Below are 26483 nucleotides of genomic sequence, written 5' to 3'. Positions count from 1 at the left end.
GAGACATTATCACTGCACCACAAGAGGGCCCACTATTATTGGTTTCACAATACATCTGTTTGTTTGAGTTAGAGATAATGGAAACTGCAGATGCTGGAGAATCCGAGATAACAAAGTGTAGAGCTGGATGAATACAGCAGACCAAGCAGCATCTCAGGAGCACAAAAGCTGATGTTTTGGACCTAGACCCTTCATTAGAATAGGGGATGGAGAGAGGGTTCTTAAATAAACAGGGAGAGGGGGGAAGGTGGATCAAAGATGGATAGAGGAGAAGATAGATGGAGAGGGGACAGACAAGTTAAAAGGGGCGGGGATATGGAGCCTGTAGAGGTGAGTATAGGTGGGGAGGTAGGGAGGAGATAGGTCAGTCCGGGGAGGATGGACAGGTCAAGGGGGCAGGATGCGGTTAGTAAGTAGGAAATGGGGGTGCGGCTTGAGGTGGGATGAGGGGATAGGTGAGAGGAAGAATAGGTTAGGGAGGCGGGCACGAGCTGGTTTGGTTTTGGGATGCAGTAGGCGGAGGGGAGATTTTGAAGCTTCTGAAATCCACATTGATACCATTGGGCCGCAGGGTTCCCAAGCAGGATATGAGTTGCTGTTCCTGCAACCTTCGGGTGGCATTGTTGTGGCACTGCAGGAGGCCCAGGATGGACACGTTGTCTAAGGAGTGTGAGGGGGAGTTGAAATGGTTCGCGACTGGGAGGTGCAGTTGTTTATTGCGAACCGAGCGGAGGTGTTCTGCAAAGAGGTCCCCAAGCCTCCGCTTGGTTTCCCCAATGTACAGGAGGCCACAACAAGTACAGCGGATGCAGTATACCACATTGCAGATGTGCAGGTGCCACCCCTGGTCTGCTTTTTTTTAAGAAGAGATGGAGTTGGGAGATGGAATGGAGACAGATGGGAAGGGAGCAATGTTCCAAAGGAGCATTTGTTATTGAAGCTTCTCTTCCTTAATGCCTGAAAGGAAGAAGTTTCTCATGAGAATGTCAAATAAGCTGCAGAATGCAGTGGAACTAGGGGAATAGGGCAGCTCCGAGATGGGTGAGGCAGTGCTAATGGAGAGAGGGGTTCAGGCTACGTATATGGCAGCTCACGGCACTGAGTGCAGATCTCAGGATGCAGTGAAAACAGCTATTTGAGGAACACTGTACATCACTGAAATATTTGCGATCATGGGTGGACTTGAAATACAAAGCATGAAACTTCAGTTGGAACACACATGGAGTGATCTGAGTTGGAGGCAGTCACTGAGGCATGAGATATGGCTGTGAAAGCAAGTTTTGGCAAATATGAGGAGCAACAATAGAAGTAACAATGGTTAACAAGAAGAAAAATTAGAACAGAAATCCTATCAGTGGGAGGTGCAGAACTTCTTCAAGTTGTGGAAGAGATGGAAGAGTAGATGTAGCAGTAAGTTAAATGCTAAAATAAAATGGAGTACTGCAGATGCTGGCAATCTGAAACAACAAAGAAACTGCTGGTGAAATTCAGCACATCTGGCAGCAAAGTGGAGAGAAAGCAAACTCTTCTTCCAAAAGTATTTTAAATATAAACAAATAAATAACTCTCAACAACTCTTTACTTTGTTACTTTCAGCTACCAGGGCTTGGATTTTCCACTGACCAGACTGTCATTCTTACACTATAGACTATTAAATACATCCACTAACTCCTAAGTAACTAACAGATTCCATACCTAACAGATTCCATACCTAACAGATTCCATACCTAACAGATTCCATACCTAACGCACACCCACCCATCCACCTACACTTCTACTGGACCCAAAACATTCTGGATTCAACCTCCCACCCCATAGCCCTTCCCCTTCTTGAGGCCCAACAAAACCCCCCTGACTAGGGGGCTGACGGCCCAATGGTATTATCATTGGACTGTTAATCCAGAGATTCTAGATAACGTTCTGCAGGCCTGGGTTCAAATCCTGCCATGGCAGATGGTGAAATTTGAATTCAATAAATATCTGGAATTGAAAACCGAATGATGACCATAAATCCACTGTTGATTGTCAGAAAAACGCATCTGGTTCACTAATGTCCTTTAAGGGAAGGAAACGATCATGCTTACCCGGCCTGGCCTACATGTGACTCCAGACCCACAGCAATGTGGTTGACTCTTAACAGCCCTCTGAGCAATTTGGAATGGACAATAAATGCTGCCTAGCCAGCAACGCCCTCATCCCGAGAATGAATTTTAAAAACAAACTCAACATCTCCAATCCTGTGACATGGAATCTTCCCCTCACACCTCAAACTCAGACAGATGCCCATAACCAGGTTTAACCTGATTTCCGACCAAAAGACATAACAGTAGACAACAAGAACAACAGGGAACTCCAGGTTAGCATATACAAAAAGACCACACATACAGACAAATATTCAATTACAGTAGCAAACAACCCAACGCCCACAAACAGAACTGCATCAGAACATTATTTAAATGAGCCACAACACTTTGCAGCAACACGGAACTATATAAAGCAAATCAAGAACACTTACAGAATCCCTACAGTGTGGAAACAGGCCCTTTGGCCCAACAAGTCCACACCAACTCTCACAGCATCCCCCTAAAGACCACCAAATGACACATCCCTGACACTATGGGCAATTTAGCATGGCCAATCCACCTAGCCTGCGCAGCTTTGGGCTGTGGGAAGAAACCCACACAGGCATGGGGAGAATGTGTAAACTCCGTACTGGCGCCCAAAGGTGGGATTGAACCTGGGTCGCTGGTGTTGTGAGGCAGCAGTGCTAACCATCAAGCCATCATGCCACCCTGATTTTATACAGTCATCAAAAGAAATAGATACCCAAAACTCGCCCCATTACAGGAAGGATGTGGACGCATTGGAAAAGGTGCAGAAGAGATTTACCAGGATGTTGCCTGGTCTGGAGCGCAGGCCCTGTGAAGAAAGGCAGAGGGACTTGGGTCTGTTCTTACTGGGGAGAAGGAGGCTAAGAGGGGATTTAATAGAAACATTCATGATGATCAGAAGATTAGATAGGGTGGGCAGTGAGAGTCTTTTTCCAAGGATGATGACTTCAGTTTGTACAAGGGGGCATAGCTACAAGTTGAGGGGGGTAGATTTAAGACAGATGTCGGAGGCAGGTTCTTTACTCAGACAGTGGTAAAGGCGTGGAACGCCCTCCCTGCCAATGTAGTTAACTCAGCCACATTAGGGGTATTTAAACAGTCCTTGGATAAGCATATGGATGATGATGGGATAGCGTGGGGGAGGGGCTTAGATTAGTTCACAGGTCGGCGCAACATCGAGGGCCGAAGGGCCTGTTCTGCGCTGTATTGTTGTATGTTCTATGAAAAGCACAATCCGCTGCTACCTCTGAGACAGACCACAACAGAACACACAACACGACCAGAATCATTTATCACCCTACCATACATCAAGGACATTTTAGAGATGATAAGACTACTCAGATCCCTAGGTAACAGAGTAGCCCACAAACTGACAACCACCGACAAACTTAAAGGATTCCATACCCAAAACTGGCAAAACTGAGGTAATATACAAAAGACCATGCGAGGACTGAGAGAAATACTACATAGGTCAAACTGGAAGAAAATTGACTATATGGATACGTGAACACCAACTAGCCACCAAGACAAAAGACCAATTCTTACAGTCTCACTACACATGGACAATGAGGGACAGAAATTTGACTGGACAACGCATGGATGATCACAAAAGCCAAACAGAGTCGTGCCAGTGAATTCCTGCAGGCCTGGTTATTCCAACCAGAATTCCATCAACAAATACACCGAATTAGACCCTGTGTATGAACCACCGAGAAACAAAACCGGAAGTAATACCAATCACCCCAGAAAACCAAGGCACATAAATAACAAGTGAGACAGAACATTGACGCTTCAACGGTGGCACACTGATGATGTTACCTAGCAGGGTGACAAACTATTTGCAACCAAACCCACCAGCTCAGTGAGCATGTCTACAATTTCAGTTCTTATGCTTTTTTTGGTTACTCTCAAAAGAGCCTTGGTGAATTTCTGCAGTGCATTTTGTCGATGGTATACAATGCTCCTACAGAGCATCAGTAGTGGAGTGTGTCTCCTTGTTGGGAATGAGTTTGGTGGTTTTGTTTCAGGGGTGAAGGATCAGCAATTTGGGGCAAACCTTTACTCAACATGCAGTTAATTTGGCTCTAAGCCATCAGCAGTGGAACCAGCAAATTATAAAAGTGTGACTTTTTAAAAAACTGAGCAGTACACAAAAGAACTGGGATGTATCAACAGAAACCCATAGCAGACATGCAATGGTTATTTCAAAATGCACAAAATAGATAAATTTTGGTGAGAAAGAAAAATTCCAAGGAGAGGACAACCCAACTCTCCATAAATTTAAAAAGAAATCAAGATGATATCAAATTTAAAGAAAAAGTGTGAGATTGAGCAAACGGGGGCAGTTCAGATTTACAGATTAACACCTCGAATGGGGGATCCGTCTTGTGAGGAAAGGTTGTCTGCTAGAGTTTAAATGAGTAAGAAGTAATTTGAATGAAACATACAAGATCACGGTGGGGTTTTGACATGGGAGATGTAGGGATGTTCCTTCTTATAGAATTCAGACACAAAGGATCACTATTTAAAATCAGAGGTTGCACATTTAAAACAGAGGTGAGGCTTTTTACTTGCTTTGAAGGTCATGAGTCTTTAGTACCTTCTTCCTGAAAAGACAGTGGAATATTTGTAAGGCAGAAGCAGATAGACTCTTGTTAAGCAAAGCATTGAAAGGTTATCAGAGATGGACGAGAATGTGATTTAAGTTACAATCAGATAAGCTGTGATCTTATTGAACAATGGAGCAGGCTGGAGGGTTTGAATAGCAACTCATGCCCCTCATTTGTACGTTCACATGTGTTCCAATGGCTAATACTTAATAATGAGGACAAATTTGAAGTATGATAGAAAGCTAGCTAGAAATATAAAAAGAGATTCTATAGATATTTTTAAGAGAAAATAATTAACACTACTGATTTGGAATTCGATCATTATTCCTTCACTGCTGGGTTAAAATCTGGAACTATTTTCCTTATAGCATTGTGAATGTCCTAATACTCCAAAGGCTTGGATGGAGATAAACTTGATAAGCGCGTTCAGGAAGAATGTCTCATGCAGCAGAGAGATGGCCCTCCTAGAATGGACAAAACTTGACCTCCTCTTGGGAAATAATGAAGGACAAGTGACTGAAGTGTTAGTGGGGGGTGCATTTTGGGTACCAGTGATCATAACTGCATTAGTTTTAAAATAGCTATGGACAAAGATAGATGTGATCCACAAGTTTAAATTCTAAATTGGGACAAAGTCAGTTTTGATAGTCATAGACAGGAACTTGCAAAAGTTGATTAGGGGAAGCTGTTTGCAGGCAAAGAGATGCCTAGTAAGGAGAAAGCTTTCAAAAATGAGTTAGTGAGGTTTCAGGGCCAGCATATTCCTGTTCAAATGAAGGGTAGGGCTGGCAGGAGTAAGGAACCCTGCATGACTAGAGTTATTGAGGCCCTGGTCAAGAAAGTGAGGGAGGCATATGGCATGTGAAAGCAGCTGGGATCAAGTTAATTCCTTGAGGAGTATAGACTGTATCTGAGTACACGTTGAGAGAAATCTGGAAGGCTAAAACGGGATACAAGATGGCTTTGGCAGGTAAGGTAAAGGCGAATCCAAACAGATTCTACAAGTATGAGGGGAAAAGAGTAACTAGGAAGAGAATAGGGCCTCTTAAAGATAAACAAGGTCATCCATGTGGTGAGCCACAAGAGGTGGGAGAAATCCTAAATGGATATTTCTCATCAGTAGTTGCTTTCAAGAAAGGCATGGATCCTAGGGAACTTGGGGAAATAAACAGTGTTGTCTTGAAGACAGACCACATTAAAGAAGAGAAGATGTTACAAGTGCTAAAATGCATTAAGGCAGATAAATCCTGAGACCTGAAGTGTATCCCAGGACTTGGCGGGCAGCTAGGGAGGAAATAGCAGAGATATTTGTATCATCAGCAGCCACAGGTGAAGTGCCAGAAGATTGGAGGATGGTTAATGTTATGCCATTATTTGAGAAAGACTGCAGGGAAATGCCTGGGAACTACAGACCAGACTGCCTAACATCTGTGGTAGCTATGTTGGTGGAGGGATTCTGAGAGACAGAATCTGTACGGGTTTGGAAAGGCAAGGACTCATCTGGGATAGTCAGCATGGCTTTGTGCATGGGAAATCGTGTTTTATTAATATGATTGTGTTTTTGAAGGGGTGACCAAGAAAGTAGATGACAGCAGTGCAATGGACTTTAGTAAGGCCTTTGATGAGGAACTGCATGGTGGGTTGTTGAGTAAAATTAATTCTCATGGGATCCAGGGAGAGCTGGCCAATTGAATACAAAATTGGCTTGAAGGTGGTAGTAGAGGCTTATTTTTCAACTGCAGGCCTATGCCACAGTGATTGGTTCCACTATTATTCTTCATCTATGTAAAAGATTTGGATGAGACTTCAGGAGGTATGGTAGTAAGTTTGTGGATGACACCAATGTTGGTGGTATAGTGGACAGTGAAGAAGGTTATTTGCATTTTGGTAAGTCAAACCAGGACAGGACCTTCACAATCAATTTTAGGACCCTGGGGTATGGTACAGAACAAATAGATCTAGAGGTGCAGGTTGCTGTTTAAAAGTGGAGTCACAAGTACAAAGGGTGGTGATGGCAGCTTTTAGCATGCTTCATCAGTTAAAGCACTGAGTATAGGAATTGGGACTTCATGCTGTAACTGTACAAGACGTTGGTAAGGACACATTTGGAGTATTGCATGCAGTTCTGGTCACCCTACAACAGAAAGGATATTATTAAATTAGAAAAAGTGCAGAAAAGATTTACTAAGAATGCCACCTCGGCTGGAAATTTTGAGTTATAAGGATAGGCTGGGACCGCTTATGCTGAAGTGTAGGGGACTGAAGGGTGACCTTAGAGGTCTATAAAATTGAGAGGCATTATATGGTAAATAGCTAACAGCTTTTCCCCACAGTAGGTGAGGCTAAAACTACAGGGTATAGGTTTAAGATGAGAGGGGAGAAATACAAAAGGGTCGAGGGGGCAATATTTTCCATACAGAGGGGAGTGTCTGGATTGAGCTGCCAGAGATGGTAGTGGAGGTGAGGACAATTTTGTCATTTAAGAAACATTTGGACAGGCATGTGTATGAGATAGGTATGGAGCGACATAGGCTAATTGCAGACAAATGCACTAGATTAACTGTGAAAATTGGGTGGCATGGACAAGTTGGGCAGGAGGGCTTGTTTCCTTGCTGTAAACCTCTCTGACTCTGACTGTAGCAGTTCCAGAAGGAAGCTCACTACTACTTTCTCCAGGGAAATTAGGGATGGGCAATCAATAGTGGCTACCCAACGCTGTCCACATCTAAGGAGTGGATAAAAGCAAGTCAACACTGAACTGATAGAAAGTGACTAGAAAATTAATAATGCACGATAAAGAGATGGCAGATGAATTAACAGGATGTTGCTTCAATCTTCACTGTAGAAAATGCAAGTAAGTTCTGAGAATTGGCTATAATTCAGGATGTACAGGACAGAATGAAGCAGGGAGTACCACAAAAATTGGAACTGTAGGTTGACAATTCCCAGGGTCCTCAATGATTTCATCTTAGAGTCTTAAGAGGCTTGTGACAGAGTTCATGCATTGTTTTAATTTTTAAAAAATTCCCTACATTTGATAAGTAGGAAATGTAACTCCTTTGATCAAAAAGACATAAAATAGCAAGGTACAGGCCAGTATGTCTAACATATGTCACAGGGAAGATCTAGTTAGTTGGGCATTTTAAAAAGTCCAAGGTAATTACATGGAGTTCATATGATTTTGTGAATGGGAGGTTATGTTTAACCAATTTGTGGATTATTTGAGGAAGTAACATGTGCAGTGGATAAAGGGGAACCAGCAGATGTAATGTAATTAAATTTCAGGAAGGCATTTGATAAGAGGTCACAACGGTTCCTGCAGAATATAAAAGCTCATGGTGTACAGGGTAATGTATTGGCATGAGTAGATGTTTACTGGATAACAGGAAACAGAAGGCATAAAAAGGCATTTTCTGAAGTAGGGTCCCGACGCGAAACGTCAGTTTTCCTGCTTCTCTGATGCTGCTTGGCCTGTTGTGTTCCTCCTGCTCACACTGTGTTACCTTATGCATAAATGAGTCTATTTTTGGATGGCAAAATGTAATAAATGACATGCCACTTGAATCAATAATGATGTCTCAACTTCTTATAATTTATATAAATGAATTTGATGAAGGTACTGGAACTATGGGGCTAAATGTGCTGATGGCACAAACGTACATAGGAATGTAAGTTGTGAAAGGAACATGAGGAAACCGGAAAGGTACATAAATAGAGATAGTAGGAACTGCCGATGCTGGAGAAGCCGAGATACCATAATGCGATGCTGGATGAACACAGCAGGCCAAGCAGCATCAGAGCAGCCCGAAACGTCGATTTTCCTGCTTGGCCTGCTGTGTTCATCCAGCTTCAGACCGTGTGATCTTAGGTACATAAACAGGTTGAGTCAGTGGGCAAAGATTGAGGAATATCTTGTAGAAAATGTGAAATTGTCCATTTTAGCTAGAAGAATAGAGTGCAGACAGATCTGCATGCCCTACTCAATGAACTGCAAAAGATCAGTATGCAGATACAGCAATTAGGAAAGTTAGTAGAGTGTTATTGTTTATTACGGAGGCAACTAAATACAGAAGTAGGAAGGTCATGCTTGCTAGAGAAATAGGAAAATTATACAGTGCATTCATAAGCCCATGTCTGGAGTACTGTATTAATCATTTTATTTAAGGAATGATGTAAGTGCATCAAGAGCAGTTCAGGGCATGTTTGCTAGACTAATACCTGGAATTAGTGTGTTGTCTCATGAGGAAGTATAAGACACATTAGGTTACATCTGCTTGAGTTTGGAAAGGGTAAGAGGTGACTTCACTGAAACAGATAAGAAGGTAAGTGGTGTTGAAAAGATGCATTTGGAAAAGAGATTTCCCTCTTGGGAAGAATCTAAAATAAGGAACCACTGTTTAAAAATAAGGAGTCACCCATTAAAGTAAAAGATGGAAAAAAAAATTTCTCTCGACTCGGTTCTTTGGAACTCTCTTTTTGAATATTTTTAAGGTAGTGGTAGATTGACTCTTGATAAGCAAGGTTCTGAGGGGTTGCAAGAGTAATCAGATCAGCTGTGATCTTATTGAATGGTGGAGCAGGCCTGAAGGGTAGAGCAGCCTGCGCTGCTTCCAGCTCATATGAGAATGCTGCACCATGATACAAAGTAACCTTTACCATTGCATTACTTGGTTTCAAGGATTCTGGAATTGCAAGAGGAAGCGCTGTGGGATAGCTGACTAAGACAGATCACAGGGTTTCTGGCTGTACAGTTAATATACTTCAACAGCACACATTGTTTTAACTTTTCAACAAGTCAATACTTTGAGTACAGTCAGGCGATTTTAATTGCTCCATTACTATCGAGATGAGATCATGTGAATAGTGCAGGAGAAGGAGGACCTATTTAGAAAGGTTTGTAAGGAATCTGGAGCTCAAAATAATGGTGTTCAGGACTCTTCATCGCCATCAACTTCTTCAACATAATACCGAGCCCCCTCATGCACTGGAACTTCCTGATAGTACTGGTATTCAGCTATCAGATCCAGCATGTCAGCTTCAGCCTCTGTGAACTCTGTCTCATCCATGCCCTCACCGGTATACCAGTGTAAGAAGGCTTTCCTCCGGAACATTGCAGAAAACTGCTCACCAATGCGCTTGAACAGCTCCTGGATGGCTGTTGTGTTGCCAATGAAGGTGGCTGCCATTCTGAGGCCTCTCGGTGGGATGTCGCAGACAGCAGTCTTGACATTGTTGGGGATCCATTCCACAAAATAAGGGCTATTTTTGTTCTGGACGTTTAACATCTGTTCATCCACCTCTTTCATGGACATGCGGCCTCGGAAAACAGCAGCAACAGTCAGATAGCGGCCATGTCGAGGGTCACAGGCTGCCATCATGTTCTTGGCATCAAACATTTGCTTGGTAAGCTCAGGTACTGAGAGGGCACGATATGGCTGGGTACCACGACTAGTCAGAGGAGTGAACCCTGGCACAAAAAAATGTAGGCGGGGGAAGGGGACCATGTTCACTGCTAGTTTACGCAGGTCAGCATTGAGCTGACCGGGGAAACGTAGACAGGTTGTTACACCGCTCATGGTAGCTGACACAAGGTGATTCATGTCACCATAAGTGGGTGTTGTGAGTTTGAGGGTTCGGAAACAAATGTCATGCAGAGCCTCATTATCAATACAGAAGGTCTCATCTGTATTCTCTATAAGTTGGTGAATTGATAAAGTTGCATTATAGGGCTCTACCACAGTGTCCGATACTTTGGGTGAAGGAATAACACTGAAAGAGAGCATCATTCTGTCAGGGTATTCTTCACGGATCTTGTTGAGGATAAGGACACCCATGCCAGCACCAGTACCACCACCCAGTGAATGGGTAAGCTGGAATCCCTGGAGGCAATCACATCCCTCAGCCTCCTTCCTCACTACATCCATGACAGAGTCAGCCAATTCAGCTCCTTCAGTGTAATGACCCTTGGCCCAGTTGTTAGAGGCACCGCTACGTCCTGAAACAAAGGATGCCAAATAAAATGCTTTAGTAAAAAACATCAATATTGATGGTCAACGTCAGGTTACTTGCCCCAACAAGCTTACCCCCCTCCCACTAATCTAAATGCTGCAGTTAGCGTTCTGAATATTCTTCATGACAATATCTTCAAAATCTCTTGCAGCAGGACATTATATACACTTTTCAGGAAACAATATTGCAAGGGCTAATGGTAAGATTCTTAGTAGTATAGATGAGCAGAGGGATCTCGGTGTCCACGTACACAGATCCTTGAAAGTTGCCACCCAGGTTGACAGGGCTGTTAAGAAGGCATACAGTGTTTTAGCTTTTATTAATAGAGGAATCAAGTTCCGGAACCAAGAGGTTATGGTGAAGCTGTACAAAACTCTGGTGCGGCCACACTTGGAGTATTGTGTACAGTTCTGGTCACCGCATTATAAGAAGGACGTGGAAACTTTGGCAAGGGTGCAGAGGAGATTTACTAGGATGTTGCCTGGTATGGAGGGAAGGTCTTACGAGGAAAGGCTGAGGGACTTGAGGCTGTTTTCATTTGAGAGAAGAAGGTTGACAGGTACTTAATTGAGACATAAAATAATCAAAGGGTTAGACAGGATGGATAGGGACAGCCTTTTTCCTAGGATGGTGACGGCGAGCACGAGGGGGCATAGCTTTAAATTGAGGGGTGAAAGATACAGGACAGATGTCAGAGGTAGTTTCTTTACTCAGAGAGTAGTAAGGGAATGGAACGCTTTGCCTGCAATGGTAGTAGATTCGCCAACTTTAGGTACATTTAAGTCGTCATTGGATAAGCATATGGACGTACATGGAATAGTGTAGGTTAGATGGACTTGAGATCGGTATGACAGGTCAGCACAACATCGAGGGCCAAAGGGCCTGTACTGTGCTGTAATGTTCTATGTTCTATTAATACCTGCTTAAATTAACTATTCTCTAATTAAAGGTCTTCTGGTTTTGCCAACTGTGAACTAATACTGCAGACTTTTTAACAATTCAACATTTTGTATCTTCCAGAAAACTGCCCTTAGACTTTCTTAAGAAACTAAAACTTGGTTCCTTTAAGCTTTCTCAACCTGTCCCTTTTCATGTGGAATGTTTCGTTGATACATTTTCTGCATTCCTACTCCAATATACACATTTCCTTTTTTTAAACCACTTGCTGAACATCAAACTGTCAGAATGGTTGAGGTTACCACGAAGAATTCTCCTTAACATTTCACCTTGCTTGATGCATGGTAAACCACCACCAATTACGTCTATCCAATGAGAAAGCAGCCCTACAGTTCTCTGGGACTACGGCAACCCTTTAACATCACACACATCTGAACAATGAAGCAATAACTCACATTACAGCCATTGTTCTGACATTGCACTGAAGAATTCTCAAATCATTTTTAAAACTGTTTTAATAAGTCTAATTTTTTACCACCAGGTGTCCAATACCAAGTCACCCTCTACCAATTTCATCCCAAACGAGTTTGAAATTTAGCTCATAAGTTGGATAGTTCAAGATGGGTAATTCCCTACTCTCAGGTGCAAAGTGGAGTTGGCCATAAGGATTGCCAAGTACTGAGCTCAGCTGTTTACAGGTTTGTAACAGTCCCCTGTGACTTTGTTCCAATTGTTGTTACATTTTAGGCTTTCTAGCAGTTACTCCACACAATGCATCATTTCCCCCATTCAAACCAGTGCATGCCCCCATTCACCATCCTATGCCATTGTAAAGGGTGCCAACTCATCCAGTATCTACCATGGACGGACCTCAGGTTGAGATGAAATGAACAATATAAAAGAAAACTCCAAACTGCAAAATCCATCCAAAACAGTTGAATTTGCTCAAGTAATTGCATATAAGAACTACTGTATTCAAAACCTTGCATTAAAAAACAGCTGGTCCTGTATTAACTTCTTGGAGCAGTGAACTTACAACTCTCTACTGACATAATGGCAGCTTATGCAAAGTAGCCAAGCATTAAAAATGACATATTGATAGTAATGAAGTAATGTCAACAAACAGCTATTGTATCTGTTTAACCAAATGTATTTCAACTCTCAATAACACAAACCACCGATTTTCTTTTATTGAAGAAACATGTTTAAAGGGTGAGGGAATTAAATAACTTCAAAACATTTTACCTCATTGGCACAGGCAAGCTAAATTTTTAATATTTAAAAAGGCTAAGAGTTTGTCAATTCCTATACATCACTCAAGAGCAGATGTGACTGCAGTATAAGTTTGTAACTTTCACAGCGTAACTTAAGGCACCTGGCACTGTGAAAACAGCATGTATTCAAACAGGCGTAGAGCAGGCCAAGTAGCATCTTAGGAGCAGAAGAGTTGATGTTTCAGGCCGAGACACTTCATCAGAAATGGGGGAGGGGAAGAGAGTTCTGAAATAAATAGGGAGAGAGGGGGAGGCAAATCGAAGATGGATAGAAGAGAAGATAGCTGGAGGAGGCAGACAATAGGCAGGGATGGAGCCAGTAGAGGTGAGGGGAGAATTTGAAGCTTGTGAAATCTGTAATAACCACCAAAAGAACACTTCCAACACCTTCCACCCCGACCTTAAGTTTACCTGGACTATCTCTACCACCTCCCTCACCTTCCTGAACCCCTCTGTCTCCATCTCGAGCAACCACCTGGAAACTGATATCCATTTCAAGCCCACAACTCCCACGGCTACCTAGAATACACCTCCACCTACCCACTTTCCCGCAAAAATACCACGCCCTATTCCCAATTCCTTCGCCTCCACCGCATCTGATTCCACGATGAGGCATTCTACTCCCGCACATCTCAAATGTCCTCGTTTTTCAAAGGCCACAACATCCCCCCGCAGTGGTTGAGAACGCCCTTGACTGCGTCTCCCGCATTTCCCGCAACTCATCCCTCACATCCCGTCCCCGCAATAACCACCAAAAGAGAATCCCCCTTGTCCTCACATACCACCCCACCAACCTCCAGATCCAACACATCATCCTCCGACACTTCCGCCATCTGCAATCTGGCTCCACCACCAAAGACATTATTCCATACCCACCCTTGCCTGCTTTCCGGAGGGACCACTCTCTCCGTGACTCCCTTGTCCGCCCACACTCCCCTCCAACTCCACCACACCTGGCACTTTCCCCTGCAACCGCAGGAAGTGCTACACTTGCCCCCAAACCTCCTCCCTCACCCCCAGCCCAGGCCCCAAGATGACTTTGCAAATCAAGCAGATGTTCACCTGCACATCTGCCAATGTGGTACACTGCATCCGCTGTACCCGCTGTGGCCTCCTCTACATTGGGGAAACCAAGTGGAGGCTTGGGGACCGCTTTGCAGAACACCTATGCTCGGTTCGCATAAACAACTGTACCTCCCAGTCGCAAACCATTTCAACTCCCCCTTGCACTCCTTAGACGACATGTCCATCCTGGGCCTCCTCCAGTGCCACAATGATTCCACCCGAAGATTTCAGGAACAGTAGCTCATATTCCACTTGGGAACCCTGCAGCCCAATGGTATCAATGTGGATTTCACAAGCTTCAAAATCTTCCCTCCCCCTACTGCATTCCGAAACCAGCCCAGCTCAGACCCGCCTCCCTACACTGTTCTTCCTCTCATCTATCCCCTCCTCCCACCTCAAGCCACATCTCCATTTCCTACCTACTAAACTCATCCTGCCCCATCAGTCCATCCTCCCCAGACTGACCTATCCCCTCCCTATCCACCTACACTCACCTCTACTGGCTCCATCCCCACCACTTTGACCCGTCTGTCTCCACTCTACCTATCTTCTCCTCTATCCATCTTCGATCTGCCTACCCCTCTCTTTCTATTTATTTCAGAACCCTCTTTCCCCCCACCCCCCCCATTTCTGAAGAAGGGTCTAGGCCTGAAACGTCAGCTTTTGTGCTCCTAAGATGCTGCTTGCCTGCTGTGTTGATCCAGCTCCACACTTTGTTATACCTAGAAGACAAATTTGATTAACACTTGATTTACAACTCAATATTTCCAGTGTATAAACTTAACAAGAAATAAAATGTGAAACTCACTATCCCAGGGTGCATCTGAAACAACAATATAGGTGCAATTGAGGGAGAAGGGAAGGGACCGTTACAATAGTAGATTTAGGTTAAGAAAGATGTTGGAGGTTTGAGTTGACGATAAACATCAGCATTGACCTTATTCTGAAAGTATGCCCTCCACTTCTGGGTTTCCACATTCTCTCAGCATCCACATGTCAAGCCGACTGAATTGAATTTATCAATAAGATCACCTCCCACTTTTCTAAATTTAGAGTATAAGCCCCATTTGCTTAACCTTTCCTCATAAAACAAAGCTCTTCATCTCAGGAATCAACCTGGAAAATCCTCTCTCAATTGCCTCCAATAGAAGAGTATCCCTTCTTAAACAATACCAAAACAATATGCAATATTTTAGGTAACAAAGTGTGAAGCTGGATCCACACAGCAGGCCAAGCAGAGTCTCAGGAGCACAAAAGCTGACGTTTCAGGCCTAGACCCTTCATCAGAGAGGGGGATGGGGAGAGGGTTCTGGAATAAATGGGGAGAGAGGGGGAGGCAGATCAAAGATGGAGAGAAGATAGGTGGAGAGGAGAGTATAGGTGGGGAGATAGGGAGGGGATGGGTCAGTCCAGGGAAGACGGGACAGGTCAAAGAGGTGGGATGAGGTTAGTAGGTGGGAAATGGAGGTGCGGCTTGAGGTGGGAGGAAGGGATGGGTGAGAGGAAGAACAGGTTAGGGAGGCGGAGACAGGCTGGGCTGGTTTTGGGATGCAATGGGGGGAGGGGACGAACTGGGCTGGTTTTGGAATGCGGTGGGGGAAGGGAGATTTTGAAGCTTCTGAAGTCCACATTGATACCATTGGGCTGCAGGGTTCCCAAGCGGAATATGAATTGCTGTTCCTGCAACCTTCAGGTGGCATCATTGTGGCACTGCAGGAGGCCCATGATGGGCATGTCATCTAAAGAATGGGAGGGGGAGATAAAATAGTTCGCGACTGGGAGGTGCAGTTGTTTCTGGCGAACCAAGCGGAGGTGTTCTGCAAAATGGACCCCAAGCCTCCGCTTGGTTTCCCCAAGGTAGAGAGAGCCACACTGGTACAATAGATACAGTATACCACATGGGCAGATGTGCAGGTGAACATCTGCTTGATATGGAAAGTCATGTTGGGGCCTGGGATAGGGGTGAGGGAGGTGTGGGGGCAAGTGTAGCACTTCCTGCAGTTGCAGGGGAAGGTGCTGTGTGTGGTGGGGTTGGAGGGGAGTGTGGAGCGAACAAGGCAGTCATGGAGAGAGTAGTCTCTCTGAAAGGCAGACAAGGGTGGGGATGGAAAAATGTCTTGGGTGGTGGGGTCAGAATGTAGATGGCGGAAGTGTCGGAGGATGATGCGTTGTATCCGGAGGTTGGTAAGGTGGTGTGTGAGAACGAGGGGGATCCTCTTGGGGCGGTTGTGGTGGGTGCGGGGTGTGAGGGATGTGTTGCAGGAAATGCAGGAGACGCGGTCAAGGGCGTTCTCGACCACTGCAGGGGGAATGTTGCGATCCTTGAAGAACTTGGGCTTCTGGGATGTGCAGGAGTGGAATACCTCACCCTGGGAACAGATGCGGCGGAGGAATTATGTTGTTTCAGCAATGTCTTGTACAATTGCAGCAAGGCTTCCTTAATCTATATTTTAACCCTTTCGCAATAAAGTCCATCCTTCCATTTGCTTTTCTAATTACTTGCTGTAACTGTAAGCTAATTCATGTACAAGGTCATCCAGGTTCATCTGTAATCACAACATTCTGCGGTCTCCTTTCACTCAAACAATATTTTGGTTTTGCGATAACAAGGTGAAGAGCTGGATGAATACAGCAGGCCAAGCAGCATCATAGGAGCAGGAGAGCTGATGTTTCGGGCCTAGACCCTTCTTCAGAAATGGGGGGAGGGGAAGGGGGTTCTGAAATAAATAGGGAGGGGGAGGCGGATTGAAGATGGATAGGAGGAGATAGACCAATCAAAGAGGAGGGGATGGAGCCAGTAGAGGTGAGTGTAGGTGGGGAGGTATGGAAGGGGATAGGTCAGTCCAGGGAGGACGGACAGGTCAAGCGAGCAGGATGAGGTTAGTAGGTAGGAGATGGGGGTGGGGCTAGAGGGGATAGGTGGGAGGAAGGACAGGTTAGGGAGGTGGGGACGAGCTGGGCTGGTTTTGGGATGCAGTGGGGGAAGGGGAGATTTTGAAGCTTGTGAAGTTGACGTGGGAGGAAGGGACAGGTGGGTGGAAGGACAGGTTAGGGAGGAGGGAACAGGCTCGGCTGGTTTTGAGATGGATAGGGGGAGAGTGGGAGGACCAGGATGGACATGTCATCTGCGGAATGAGAGGGAGAACTGAAGTGGTTCGTGACTGGGAAGTGCAGTTGTTTAGTGTGAACCAAGCGTAAGTGTTCTGCAAAGCGGTCCCCAAGCCTCCACTTGGTTTCCCCGATGTGGAGGTTTTGTGTTCTTTTTATTGAAATGAATAACTTCATTTTCTCTCAGAAGTGACATCTACCAATTTTTTTCCTCAACTTTCTGTCAGCAGCAATTTTTGCTCGATTCCTCCATCCAAGTCTTTTAGACAGAAACAGTTAAGACCCCAGGTGATCACTATACCACTTCAGTCTGCCAACTTAAAAAGGACCCCTTTTTCACAGCTATTTTTTTTGTTAGTTATCTCATCCTTAATTCAAGATGAGATAATAGTTCAGGAACAGTAATAATCTTCACAACAACCACCGTAAGGTAGTTGCACAATCAGTCAGGACTACAGTAGGCACCATAGCTTCTCTGGTGAAACAATGCAATTGTGAATTGTAGATAATAAAATGTGAGGCTGAATGAACACAGCAAGCCCAGCAGCATCTCAGGAGCACAAAAGCTGACGTTTCGGGCCTAGACCCTTCATGAAGGGTCTAGGCCCGAAACGTCAGCTTTTGTGGATGAAGGGTCTAGGCCCGAAACGTCAGCTTTTGTGCTCCTGACCCTGCTGTGTTCATCCAGCCTCACATTTTATTATCTTGGATTCTCCAGCATCTGCAGTTCCCATTATCACTGATGCAATTGTGAATTGTGTCAACCAAAGGGTGCAGTGACTTGGTTCAATTCCATCATGCTGCCGCTCAAGTCAGAAGCTTGTAGATTCAAGTACAGACATGGGCACAAAATCTAGAGTGTCATTCCAGTGCTGTACTTGAGCATGGCTGTATTGTTGGAGGTGTCTTTTTCAGATGAGAAGTTAACTAAGGCCCCCTCAAGTGAACAGAACTGATCTCAGGGGTTTATTCAAACAGTTGAGGAGTTCCCTTTACTGTCATTGGCAATATTTATCCCTTGACCAACATCACCAAGAAAGATTATCTGGTTGTTATCACAATGCAGTCTGCAACACTTACTATATTAACCATAATATTCCCTACATCATAGCAGTTCCTGCATCTTAAAAGTAGCTGCAGAGTACTTCTGAAGTTGCGAAATGCAATAATATACGCTAATCTAGCTTTCTTTTGGACTGTTTATTTTACAGTGGCAGCAAATGAGTGCTAAATGTTTCGTGCTGTGCTAAATCACTCTGCCTTTCCTCCATGTCTCCAATCTCCACCCAAGAGAACCACATTCTCAAACGGAAAGTCACTGTGGACTCCTTAGGATATTGAGGAACAGGAAAAATACAGGCATCTGCCAACAAAGGGCATAAAAACAGATGGTGAAACAGCAGAATAACAAAAACAGCCAAGTGTGCCTGGGCTATATAAAACCATTCTGCCCTTCATTTATTATCAATATTAGGTGGCTGTTTTGACATTGTAAGCTGGGGTTGGGGGATCAGAGCCACTATTTCTTCTTGCACACAATGTGAGAACATTAACTTAACAGCTCATACAGAATGAGGGGTGGCCTTTTGACAACGACCACAACACCACCAGTTCCTACACAATGCGAATGTTAACAAGGCTTTTCACAAGATTTCCTAAACAGCGATCTCCATTATCTAGATCAGGAAATCCCAAAATTAAAGAGGTTGCAAGAACAGGCAGTGCTAGGGATTCACATCTTCACATATTTTAAAATAGGAACGTTGTTAAAGTATACGGAGTCCTTAGTTTTATTAATAGAGGCGGAGAATGTAAAAACAATCAAGTAATGCTGAGCCTTTATAAAGCGTAGTTAGACCTCAGCCAGGATTTGGACATTATGCATCCAGAGGGATATCATAAGCTTGACCATGTTAGAGAACATTATCTACAATGATACCTCGACAGTGGGGGGAGACTGTAGAATAGTCCCGCAGATGTTTTGTTTTTATGTATTTATCTAATTGCCTATTAGGAGTGACAATTATATTTGGTTTCCAGCCTTATGTCATTGTATTATAGATTACAACAACTTGCCGCACAAAATAGCACTCATTAACCCTCAACTTAAGGGTCCCAGAAACTGGGATTGTTTTATCAACAACGCTAAGGAAAAGAAAAAGTTTCTGCTTAGACATCTGAGGAGTTGGCACCAAATTATAGAACAGCACTTCTAGGGTAGTAATCTCTGGATTAATATCGGAGTCAGATACCAGTTGGCACAGAGAACATATGATTAGTGACAGAAAACACATGGCTCAGAGATCAATGTGGGATATGTGCGTCCCAGCACCAGTTTGTGGGACACTGGCATCAGAATTTCGGACAGTTGGAACTGTATCTTTAAGGCGGTCTATGAACAGCACAGGGACCAGTATTCTAGCAAATTAAGCATAACTAAATACAAAGATGTATACAATAACTAAGTAGTTCCTTACAGCATATTAAAGAATAGTAGGATAGATGATGTGTCACAGTTGCAGCATGTAGGAATTCCAAGATGCCAGTCTAGTCCAGAGCAAACACATCTCCGGGAAATATTTTAATATTGAGCATAGTCATAGAACATAGAACTGTACAGCACAGTACAGGCCCTTCGGCCCAAGATGTTGTGCCGAACTTTTACCCTAAACCTAAGGTCTATCTAACCTCCACCCCTACCTTATACTATCACATATGTGTCTATCTAATAGCCACTTAAATGCCCCTAATGAGGCTGACTCCACTAATCTCTCCGGCATTGCATTCCACACCCCTATTACTGTCTGAGTAAAGAACCTACCTCTGACGTCTCCCCAATATTGACCTCCTTTCACTTTAGAACTATGCCCCCTCATAAAAGCTACCTCCACCCTAGGAAAACGTCTCTGGCTGTCCAGTCTACCTAAACCTCCGATCATTCTGGACACTTCTATCAAGTCACCTCTTATCCTTCATCATTCTACAGAGGAAAGCGCTAGCTCTCTCAACCTTTCCTCAGAAGTACAGCATGGAAACAAACCCTTCGGTTCAACTAGTCCACACCATGTTCCCAAACTAATTCAGTCCCACCTGGCTGCATTTGGCCCATATCCCTCCAAACTTTTCCTATTCATGAACTTTTCCAAATATCTTTTAAACATCGCAACTGTACCAGCATCCACCACTTTCTCTGGCAATTTGTTCCAAATAATAATCAACCTCTTATGTATAGAAAGCTGCCTCTCACGTCCTTTTTAAATCTCTCTCCTCTCACCTTAAAAATATGCCCCCTACTTTTGCACACCCCCAACCTAAGGAAAAGAACGCATCACTCAGTTTATCAATGCCCCTCATAATTTTATAAGCTTCAACAGGTCACCACTCAACCTCCCACGCTCCTGTGAAAAACGTCCCAGCCTATTTTTATATTTCATACCCTCTATTCCCAGTAACATCCTAGTAATTTTTTTTCCACTGAACCCTCTCCAGTTTAATAATTTGCTTCCTTTAACAGGGCAATCAGAACTGCATACAGTGCTCTGAAGAGGCCTCACCAACAACCTGCACAACTTTAATATGACATCCCAACTTGAATACAACCCAACCTACTCAAGTCCATGCTCCCTTCAAAAGAAATCCCCTCCATCCCAGGAATCTACCTAGAGAATGTTCTCCATACTGCCTCCAATACCAACATATCTCTCCTTAGACAAGGAAACCAAAACTGTTCACACTATTCCATATCTGACTAGTGCCTCATCTAGTTTTAGCAAGAACTCCCTACTTTTATATTGCCATTACATTTAAGTTAAAGGCCAACAGTCCATTTGCCTTCCCTATTATCTGCTTAACTAGTACACTAAAGTTTTGTGATTCATACACAAGAATCCCCAAATTCCTGTGCTGCAGTTTCCTCCAGCCTTTCCATCAAAATGATATTCAGCTGTTCCATTATTCCTGCTAGACTGCAAACCACACATTTTCCCATGTTTCCACCGGGTTTTTGCTAACACACTTAACCTGCCTAGATCGTTCTTTTGCCTTCACACCTGCTTTTGTGTCATATGTAAAATTAACAATACCACATTCATTTCCGTCAACCAGGTTATTAATATATATTATAAATAATTGTTGCCTCAGCACTGATCCCTGTAGCACTCTGCCAATAACAGATTGCCATTTTGAAAACTTTCCCCATCTCAAATTTCTGTCTTGTATTAATTAGCAAATTCTTTATAAGGGGAGGCAATGGCCTGGTGATATTATTACTGGATTGTTAATCCTTAGACCCAGGTAAAGTTCTGGGGACCTGGGTTCAAATTCCACCATGGCAGTTGGTGGAATTTGAATTCAATAATATCTGGAATTAAGAGTCTAATGATGACTTTTAAAGTTTTAAAACTGCTCAGGAGCACTGAAATCTCCAAACTGAAATCTACTACCAAATTATTCATCACTTGAGACAAATACGATGTCCTTGCTTTGATCTGTATCTCCATCTTCTTCCCCTGAATATTCCGTTTCATGTTTAGTTTCAAACACTCCCCTATCCCATTTGGGACGGTTCTCAGCATAATGATACTTTCAATCACATCTGAAACACACTGAACACTTCTGGGATTCATCTTCCTACCGTAAATCCCAAATTCTTTTTGCTTCTCAAAATAATCAGTCGCATTTCTATTCTCTGTTCTCTTCTATTTCTCCTTTTGTGCTGTTGCATAGACAGTCTCAACAACTGTTTGTGTTCTTCATATTTTTGAGATATTGCTGAACTCCCCCCCATACGCTACAAATGCTGCTGGAAAGGAATGCTTTCCTAGGACTTTTCAGTGATTACAATATTTGTTTTAGTGGTGTACGTTTATCAACAAATGTAAGGGCAATGCTACGGGTCAGTAGGGTGGCACCTGTTCCTTTCTCAGGCAACCTTTAGACTTTATTAGATGGTAGCGATAACCTAATATGCAAGAATTTTACATTCAATTTGAGGGAGAGGAGAGTGAGTCCAAGACTAATTTTAGGTTTTAAATAAGGGCACTAATGAAGCAGAGCTGGCTAAAATGAATTGTCAAATTAGGTTAAAGGATACAGATGCAGTAGCAGATATCTAAGGACATATTATTTCAGACTACACTGAATAAATACATCCTAATGAGTAAGAAAAATTCAAAAAGATCAGACCTACCACCTGTGGTCAACTAGAAATGTTAAAGAGATAGTATTTGTAGTGATTGTAATGAGTTCAGCCAGATGGACCTCACAGAATAGGAGTTCCTGGATTAGGGCTATTAACCTGGTCTATCACAGAGCCATGGCTGACAGATATAAACAGGAGTGTCAGAGGTCCTGCTCACTGTAAGGAGGTACGACCAGTGTCAGGTATTATGCACGTGTAAATAAAAAAGTGAACTGATGGAGTTAGATCAGTTGCAATAGATGTGCAAAGATAGGTTGCAAAACAAGTGATTATACAGAACATAAAACGCACTAAAGAAGGACCAAAAAAAAATAAAGTGGGGAAAAATTTAGTACGAGAGAAAGCTAGCCAAAATTATAAATAAAATGAACAATTCTGTAAATATTTAAGTTAGCAATGTTAACAAAGTGAGCATTGGTCCTACTGAATATCAGACTGGAGAATTAACAATAGAAAATAAGGAAATTACAGATGCATTGACCAATTATTTGACATCAGTCTTCACTCTCGAATCAGAGTCACACAGCACAGAAACAACTCCTTTGGTTCATGCCAATCAGGTTTCCTAAGCTGAACTACTCTTATTTGCCTGTGTTTGGTCTATATCTCTCTAAACCGTTCCTATGCAGGTAACTGCCTAAATGTCTTTTAAATGTTGTAGCTGTAACCACCTCTACCACTTCCTCTGACAACTCATTCCATGTACACACCAGCCCCGTGTGAAGAAGTTGCCCCTCAGCTCCCTTTTGTATCTTTCCCCTCTCACCTTAAACCTGTGGCCTCTAGTTTTAGACTCCCTTGCCCTGGATAAAAGACTTGGCAATTCACCTTAGCTATGCCCCTCAATATCTTATAAACCTTTGTAAGGTCAGCCCTCAGCCTCCTTCACTCCAGGGAGAAAACTCCTAGCTTAACTAGCCTCTCCTTATAACTCAAACCTTCCAGTCAGCAGTAACATCCTTTTTTGCACCCTTTCCAGTTTAATAACATCCTTCCTATAGCAGGGTGACTAAAATTGAATGCAGTACTCCAAATGTGGCCTTACCCATGTCTTATATAGGTGGAGGATGACGTCCCAATTCCTGTACTCAAATGCTCAGACTGATGAAGCCAAACAGGCGAAAACACTTTCTTCACCACCCTGTCTGCCTGTGATTCCACTTTCAAGAAACTATTTAGCTGGACCCCTAGGTCTCTCTGTTCAACAATACTTCCCAGGGCCCTATCCTGGTCTGTATAGCTCCTGACGGTTTTGTCTTCCACCACACATTTATCTGAGTTAAATATCTGCCATTCTTCAGTCCATTGGCCCAGTTGATCAAGATTCCACTGTATTCTTAGATAATCTTCTTCACTGTGAACTATACTACGAATTTTGGTGTTATCTACAAACTTACTAACGATGCCTCCGATATTCTCCTCCAAATTATTTATGTAAACATTGAACAACAGTAGAACCAGCACTGAACCTTGTGGCATACCACTGGTCACAGGCCTCCATTAAATAACAAGCCACTAGAACCACACTCTGTCTCCTATGTTCAGGTTAATTTTGTATCCAGTTGGCAGCTCTTCCTGGATCCCATGTGATCTAACCTAACTAACCAGTCTACCATGTGGAATCTTGTTGAAGGCCATGCTAAAGTTCATCTAGGCAACCGAAAGAATTGAAGAACAGTCACTGGACCCGAAATGTTAACTCTGATTTCTATTCACAGATGCTGCCATACCTGCTGAGTTTTTCTGGCAATCTCTGTATTTCATCCATGAATACAATGTCTACTGCTTTGCCTTCAACAAGCTTCCTGGTCAATTCTTCAAAAATCTCAATCAAGTTTATGAGACACAATTTCTTACACATAAAACCATGCTGGCTACGCCTGCCTTTCCAAATGAAAGTAGATTCTGTCCCTCAGAATCCCCTCAAACAACTTACCCACCACGGACGTTACACTCATTGGTCTGTACTTCCCTGGCTTTTCCTTGCAGCCTTTCTTAAATAACGACATAACATTAGCCTCCCTCCAGTACCTCACCCATGGCTATCGATGATAGAAATATCTCCACTAGGGGCCCCACAATTTCTTCTCTAGCTTCCCACAATGTCCTGGGATACACTTGACCAGACCCCAGGGGATTTATCTAACTTCTCTTCTGTAATATGGACTCTTTTCAAGACATCACTTACTAATTTCCCAGAGTTCCTAGCTTCCATGTCTTTCTCCTCGGTAATACAAGTCACATCTCACAAGCTGAGACAAATCAGAAAATGAAAGAAAGGGAGGAACTCGGGAAAATCCCAAAAAAACAGAAGTACTGAGTAAACTGTTGGAACTGCAGGCAGACTGGTGCCTGGGCCCCGACGGATTTAGAGTAAGTGACCAGCAAGATAGTTTATGCATTGGTTTCAACTTCCTTGATTCACAGATGGTCACATTATATTAGTAAATAGCAAGTGTGATTCCTTTATTCCAAAAGGGAGACAAAAAGCAGGAAATTATCGGCCAGTTAGCTCAAGAGCTGTCAAAGGGAAAGTGTTAAGAGCTACAAAGAAGTTACAGTATGAAAACTGGCTAAGTTCAAGAAAATCAGGCACATTAAACATGGTTTTGTGAAACAAAAATCGCGTTTGACCAATCTATTGGAGATCTTTGAGCAGCTAACTGCTGGATGAACTGTGCTTAGATTTCCAGAAAGCAATTTGTTAAGGCACCACATCATAAGTTGCTGTAGAAAATAAAAAGCTTGTGGTGTAGGAGGTCTCATATTGGCATGGTTAGAAGACAGGTAAGCTAACATGAAACAGATGAGGGGTTAGGGGTCTGTTTCAGGTTGGCAAGATGTAACAACTGATGGGCCTCTGGGATTTGTGCTGGGACTTCCAACTGTTTACAGCTGATGAAAATTACTCAGATGAAGTGATGGAAGGTCAGTTTGCCAATTTGATGATGACACAAAGATGGCTAGGAAAGTGCGTTGTGAAGAGGACACAGGCTACAAAAAGACACAAGGTTAAACGAGCGGGCAAAAATGTAGCAAATGGAGTATAATGTGAGGAAATGTGAACTTGTTCATATTGGCAGGATGAATAAAAAGAATTATCTAAATAATGAGAGATTGTACAGTTCTGAGAAGCAGAGGGATCTAGTTCTAACCCTAACCCATCCTTATGCATGAAGTTGCAAAACATCACAGTGCAGCAAGTATTTAGAAAAGTGAATACAGTTGAATACAGTTGAATAAAATGAATACATTTATCACAGGGGAACTGATTACAAGTACAGATGTTATGTTTCAGTTATAAAAGGTAATGGCGAGATCGCATCTGGAGTACTGTGCACAGTATTAATCACTATTTATTTTTCAAGATGGCGGCGGAGTGGGCCGGGACTAATCTGCTCCCATCAGATTTCTTTCTCATTTTGTTTCTTTTTAGTTTTGCTCTTTTTCTTTCTTTTCTCTTAGTTTTCTTTTCTTTTGAGCCTGGAGAATGGTGGATGAAAGAGGTGGTCTCTGGTGGCTGCAACATCAGGATAAGCTGGACATGGCTCCACCCAAGCCTGGGGTGTTCAGGCAAGAGAAGAACCGCTGACTGCCCAGCCCAGACCCACAGGCTGGGCCAAGGCTCCCAGTCCGCAGTTAGGCCCGGGTGCCTGAAGGAGGAGAAAAGCAATCTCAGCCTGCCATGGTAGTCTCATAGTGTGACAGTCTTGAACCGTTACTGTGGTCTTGCCCCAGTGTGGGGGTCTTTTGTCTTTGGCGTCCAGGTATTCTAGCAGCCTGACAGGCAGTATTATCCAAGAGTAGTGGTCTCAGACCGGCATGGCCATCTTCTTTGGCTGAGGTTTCCAGCTCAGTATTCCAGTGGCGTGGTGTGGCAATCTGGTGATGGCTGCGTTTTCAGGGTATTCCATTGCTCCTTAATCGGCTTTCCCCAAGCCATTAACTGAACTGTGATGAAGTCTGTCTTAATTTTACTTTCGTATTGTTATTAATACATGACTTTTCATGTTGAAGTAGATGCCATGGTGGAGTGACTTAAAATTTTTCATGTAAAAGTACATACGATAACAAATTTCTATTGTGTCCTATTGAAGGATGGCTGTAAATTTGTTGGCAGTTGTTCACAGAAAACTTACTAGAATGGGTCTTATGAGAAAAGGTTGGACAGACTCAGCTTGTATCTGAGGGAACTGAAGTCGTTGTAGCT

General features: G+C 43.3%; 1 protein-coding gene across 1 annotated transcript in view; it reads right to left on the bottom strand.

Annotated features, from left to right (window-relative positions):
• Nucleotides 1-9648: 9648 nt before the first annotated feature.
• The window catches only part of LOC125465249 (tubulin beta chain-like), a 44391-nt gene continuing 27556 nt past the window's right edge, over nt 9649-26483 (bottom strand). The window contains exon 4 of the mRNA XM_059638141.1: nt 9649-10715. Within this exon, the coding sequence (XP_059494124.1) occupies nt 9649-10715 (1067 nt within the window). The remainder of the gene's footprint in view (nt 10716-26483) is intronic.

This window comes from Stegostoma tigrinum, chromosome 29 (assembly GCF_030684315.1).
Source record: "Stegostoma tigrinum isolate sSteTig4 chromosome 29, sSteTig4.hap1, whole genome shotgun sequence".
Classification (NCBI taxonomy): Eukaryota; Metazoa; Chordata; class Chondrichthyes; order Orectolobiformes; family Stegostomatidae; genus Stegostoma; species Stegostoma tigrinum.
This window is presented reverse-complemented; position numbering and strand designations above follow the sequence as displayed.